This window comes from Spermophilus citellus (assembly GCF_964194105.1).
Source record: "Spermophilus citellus genome assembly, chromosome: 10".
Taxonomy (NCBI): Eukaryota; Metazoa; Chordata; class Mammalia; order Rodentia; family Sciuridae; genus Spermophilus; species Spermophilus citellus.
Genome location: NC_138197.1, coordinates 112,397,310 through 112,403,309, shown reverse-complemented (window position 1 = coordinate 112,403,309; position 6,000 = coordinate 112,397,310). Strand labels below are relative to the sequence as shown.

Below are 6,000 nucleotides of genomic sequence, written 5' to 3'. Positions count from 1 at the left end.
TTATTTACTTTTAATTTTTTTAGGAAGATGCATTAGCCATTATCCTCATTCTTTTCACTTTATTAAATGGTAATTTAGTTCTTCTGGTTGGGGTTTATTTTCACAGTAACTTGCCTGATATTCCTTTAAACATTTTTTTTAAAGGACGGAATCTAAAAATTGAGCCATTAGATTATGTGATTCATACTATTGACATCCGTTCTCCTGTAGGAATCTCCAATGCTTATAACTGTATTTTACCATTCCATGCTTTCCTTCCAAGTGTTTTTAAGATATTAAAGTAAAAAGGTGTGGTCAGCTGAAAAAAAAATCATTAGTTTGAAGATAACTAGAGTTTATAGTGAAATATTGATATTTGAAGTAAGAAAGCTTAGCTACCTTTCTAAATTGGGGGAGGAATGCTACTGGGCATTTTAACCTTGGGGCATTCTATCACTGAGCTCTATCACCAGCCCTGTTCATTTTATTTATTTATTTATTTGTCTATCTATCTATTTATTTTTTATTTTTGAGGCAAGGTCTTTAAAGTTAGCATGTATGGGTTTTTTTAAAAATATGTTTTTTAGTTGTCAGTGGACCTTTACTTTATTTATATGCTGTGCTAAGAATGGAACCTAGTGTCTCACGCATGCTACACAAGCCTGCTATCACTGAGCCACAATCCCAGCCCAGCATATATGGTTTTAAAAAGCCATTCAGTCGCTACTATTTTGAATTTCAAGTGTGAAACATTTTTAAATGCATGAAAAGATAATACAGATAATTTAAATTCTTACTATAGAGATTGTTCAGAATATCTTAATTGTATGATGCTTTTGTATAGGTACAAATAATATTTTGTCAGAATCTGCATACGGCATATAGAAATGTTTTTATTATATTTCTTTAAAATGAATATACCATGGGACTGGGGTTGTAGCTCAGCGGTAGATCGCTTGCCTTGCATGCCTGAGGCACTGGGTTCGAAACTCCGCACCACATAAAAATAAAGAAAGAAAGATATTGTGTCCATCTACAATTAAAAAAATATTTTTTAAAAGAATGAATATACTGCCAAAAAATCATAAATCTGATGTGCTGGAGCCAGAGTTAATAGCTTCCCAGCAGTGAATTAACAAATGAAAAGAAAGGGCTCTAGATCCAGTAGGGAAAAATAGGAAGTGTCAAGTTAATACTACCATCCTCCTTGCTTTTCCTCTAAGCTTTTAGATCTTTGATGAGGCCTCTTTGGGGATATCATCCATCCTAACTGTCTCTGAGCATTGGCTCTAGGCAGGAAAGCAAACAGATTTTTGGGGGCAGCTGCCTACCTCTTTAGCACCTGTTTGCTCCCTGCCTTTCCTCTAGTCATTCACCCCCCTACTGGCTTCATTTATAAGTGGAGGGCATAAGTGGGACCCCCTCCTCTAAAATAATAATCTCATGATCTGTCATTCTGGTTTCACATCTTTGGATCTTAAAAAGATTTTTGAGAGACCTCTTTTAAAATGTAAATTTGTGTGGGAGAGGTCAGACCTTAGTTCTTAGCTAACATCTTGATTTCAGTCAGTATTTTACTTGGCTGAGAATGGACTCATAGCTAAAAGTGATCAACTCAAAACTAGAATTAGTATTAGTATTACTAGCAGCTACAATGTATTAAGGGCCATATTATTAAATGTCAGAAATCTTTAATGGATATATATATATAAATTCCTTCAACAACCTACTGGTATTATTACTAGTATTTTACAGACTAAAAAAAAAAAAAAGGTATGTAGAACATGTAGTAAATGCATCCAAGGGTTAAACTTAAGCATTTGGATTTCAAAGCATGCCCTTCAGCCATTTTGCTGAGATACCTCTCCCCTACTACAGCACCTCTCAAAGAAATGATATGTCACCAAGATATCACTCTTTTTCACAGTCTTGCATTGAGTAGACTCATGTGTTCAACTATAGATACCATTTCCTGTTGAAGGTCAAGGACCTTGCCCTCATCCAAATATATTTTTTAGTAACAATTTCAGTGAAACAGATAAATTTCCTTGTAACTAAGGGAATAAATTTGTAGAATAGAAAAGGAAATAAAGAGGCTAGGGAAAACTTAGCCTCTATTTACAGCACTATCTTTTTCAACTGTTTTTTTACTTAAAACATACAACTAACATGTTGATCCTTTTTAGAAATTTGAAAATTTGGATTAATAAAGAGAAAATATGATAATTTTTTGTCTCATTACCCAGCAGTAACCCCAAAATAAATATGTATATTCTTTCTAGGCATTTTTCTACTCACTATTCTTTTCTGAATGTGTATACGTTGTTAACTCATTCCACCTCTTTAAAAAAATTTTTAAATAATTTTCTTTGCATGTAAATAAATAGCATTCTCCTTTTCTCCTCTGAAAATGTTTAAAGTAATTATTGTCTTTGATTTGCCAGAAACATAATGCTTAAATAAATTTTCTCTGCATTTTTAATTCAGTACATTTTGAATGGAAAGAGAAACTTAAATTCTCCCTTTAACTTCCAAATTGAATCAGTTCCCTTATGCAGTGTTTAAGCACTGAGTCTACCTCTGCTCCCTTTTTCAAAACTGCTACAGCTTTAATTTCTTTATAATTTCTGGATTTGTAGAGTCTCTTTATTCTTTCATCCCTCTTCCAGACCTGTTCGCCATTCAGATCTCTTTGTAACCTACAAATCTGATCATGTCAATTCTCCACTACAGAATTTTTCAGTGGCTCTATATTGCCCTTACAGCCTAGGAGCAAATCTCCAAGACCCAGGTACCAGGGAGTGAGTCTAGAAGGGCAGTTTGGAGTATGTGAAGGCTCAAACATCCTCTTGGCCCTGCTGACTCCACATAAGTGTAAGTGGGAGAGGTTCAGAGCAAGGGTCTACTGACCTTATTTCCTTTTTGGTCCCCGATTGTCTGGGTCTAGAAGCAGATTGCTGCTGTGTGTGTTTAGTAAACTTCCATGGCAGTAAAGATAGAATTGGAGAGACCATTTAAGGAGCCTCATTGCAATAGTCCAGGTAAGATTTGTTTGTGGCTTGGATCAGGTTGGTTGAAAAAGAGATGAGTACCGGGGATTGGACTCAGGGATACTTAACCACTGAGTCACATCCCCAGCCTTGTGTTGTATTTTATTTAGAGACAGTGTCTCACTGAGTTGCTTAGTGCCTTGCAGTTGCTTAGACTGGCTTTGAACTCTCAATTCTCCTATCTCAGCCTCCCAAGCCACTGGGATTATAGGTTTGCACCACTGTGCCTGGCAGATTCTAGATATATTTTGGAAGTAGAGCGAACCATTTTTCCTGAAGGATTGGTGTGAAGAGAAAATCAGGTATGACTGTAAGGTATTTTGCTTTAGTTACTGGAAGGATATAAGATAACAGAGTATGTTAGTCATTGATGTCTCATTAGCAACCATTATTGAATCCTAGGAGTTCTAATAAAATAGTATGTATGACCAGATTTTAGAACTCAGGAAATTTTTTTTTTAATATAGCTGAAGAATTTACTTTTATTCTTGCAGTCTTATACTAGGAAGGAAGTCAACATTTAATAATCCATTGTTCACAATTTATTTATAGAAAATTTTTTAATCCTTAAATTGTACATTAATATCTTATGACTCCAAGTTTTATCACTCTCCTTCAGGTCTGAAGAAAATGATTAAGTTATTAAATTCCACAGACAGCGCAGTCCACTGACATAACATTTAATCTGATGGTCCTACACTCATGAAAATTAAGAATAGCCAGTTTCAAACTGGCCTGAAACCTGATTGTATTCCTGGCTCAGGATACCTGCAGTAAATATGTAAATCCACATGAAGATACAAAATTAAACTAGGGCATGTATCTTATAAAAAAAAAAAATTTCACAGCAGATTAAAAATCAACATTAAAAATTTATCAAAATTTCAACCTCATTATGGTATTTTATCCAATTAAACTTTCAAAATGTCTCATTAATTGAATTAATTGCAAATAACTTCATGTATGATTCACTTTTTAAAAAAAGTTTGCCCAGCATTTCAAAATGGTTACGGAATTAATATAGCTTCTAAAATGTCAAAGTATCCTATACATATTGCACTTTTCTGCTAGGCCGGGCTATTATCTTCCATGGCAAGACATCCAAACTACTGAATAAAATACATTTTAAAATCAATGGGTACTTGATTGATTTCCCTGAAATTATCAACATCATTATCAAAATCTTCCAGGATTTTGTAAGATTTTATTCCTTAAATACAGTTTTAAAGTTTAACTTCCGGGGGGGGGGGGAACCCTCATATATTGACTTTATGTCCTTTTTTGGTCCCTCAATGACCACAGAATTTTAAATAAAATGTTTCATGTTTTCTGGCTTAATAAAAAGCTACAATGTCTTTCATCCAAATTAAGAAATATACTAATCAAAAGCTATTAATCATAAAATGTCTATGTATGTGTGTCTGTAGTTCCCCTTTCCAAACTTTTATAATTAAGAGATTTTTATCAATTATGTACTAGAATCAAATTAGGCAAAGAAAAACTTATTTTGCAAAAATAAAATCAATTCCCAATATGCTTGACAGAAACAAGCTATTCATTTTCATTTGTATTCCACTGAAGACATTACTGAAATCTGTCCAATGGTTTATTTCCAAGTGGTCCACTACGGAATTCTTCGGAATGTTTTAAGATTGACTGTAGCTAGAGTTCTGACTTCCATTTGGACCCTGCTCTCCTTCACTGTTTGGAGGTGGTTTTGGTTTCGGAGTCTTACTAAGAATAGTTGCCATCTCTTTTCTCTCATCAAAATTCTTCCACTGTTCATATAGTTTTAAAATAACCCTGATTATTTCCAAAATCTTTTCCATATCCACAGAAAGCTCAGCAAACCACTGTCTGGCATCTTTTTGCTGCACAACACAGGCAACATGTAGGCAAGCTAAAGCTATCATGAAAGGAGGATACAGTAGGCAAAGATCCGTTCTGTAGGTATCATTCACAATCCTCCATGCAAGGGGAAGCAACATGTCTTCTTGGCCCATGTCCTGCACATACTGGAGCAAAGGTCTATAAGGATGATACACTATCAAGCAACAATCCATTAGTTCTAAAAGATAGAATTCACATTCTAATATATGGTTCATCCTATAAGGAAATTCCTTTGGAAAGGCATATGAAAATCTAGTTTTTAATACAGAAGTAGCAGCAGCAATCAATCTTGTATTTGAGACTACTCCAAATTCCTCTACTTTGGATGCCAAAAAGACACATGTCGGAGCCGTCAACACAGGATCTATACTTTTCAGAGAATACCTGGCATAGAATCTCTTGAAATAGACTGTAGCCGTGGCAATAACTTGCTGTCTTAATTTAAGATGTTCACCTAATGCCTGAATAACATTTGTAAAAAAAATCTGTAGTTTCCAATATTCTTCTGAGAGAAATTTTAAGTCCTTTTGGCGCTCCTTCAACAGATCTTGTTTATCCAAAATCCATTGCAAATAGTGGGAGCTCTGCCAAAAGTTCCCTGCCATGGAACACAGTTTGCCCTGATAAAAAAGCACCAGCCAGCGGAGCGGCTCGCGGAGCAACCATAGACCCAGCCGGTCGGATAACCGCGCTCCTGGATCAGATCAGCTCGGCTCCGCTCCGCCGCTACGACCAGAACTCAGGAAATTTTTAGGGGAGAGAAGTGAATTTAAAATGGGTATTTGAAATGTGTTCACATGCGCGAGTTGGTACTGGCATGAGTTAAGTCATGCTTAGTAGGACTGATATCTAAAAGGAGGCTCTGATAGCTAGGAGATTTTACAAAGAGAAGTAGGAGAGACCAGAAATCAGCTTTACCTTTGCAGTTTTCATAGGGCTCTGGAGATGGCACTTGAAAGTACCATTGAAATTCATGTCATCTTATTGCCCTTAAAATTTAAAGCATGGTCATGTTACATATGATGTTAATTTTCTCTATCTAGGTTCTCATCTGCACCCTGAAATTTGGCTTCAATTTATG

General features: G+C 35.4%; 1 protein-coding gene across 1 annotated transcript; it reads right to left on the bottom strand.

Moving 5' to 3' along the window:
* Positions 1-3,479: 3,479 nt before the first annotated feature.
* LOC308658340 (cyclin-C-like) lies at positions 3,480-5,646 on the bottom strand. The gene has a single exon (XM_081310899.1). It carries the CDS (start codon positions 5,522-5,524, stop codon positions 4,676-4,678), a length of 849 nt encoding a protein of 282 aa, XP_081167025.1. The 5' UTR covers positions 5,525-5,646; the 3' UTR covers positions 3,480-4,675.
* Positions 5,647-6,000: the final 354 nt, after the last annotated feature.

Excerpts from the sequence above, each read along its gene's own strand:
- LOC308658340 (XM_081310899.1), bottom strand. The coding sequence starts at position 5,524 with ATGGCAGGGAACTTTTGGCAGAGCTCCCACTATTTGCAATGGATTTTG.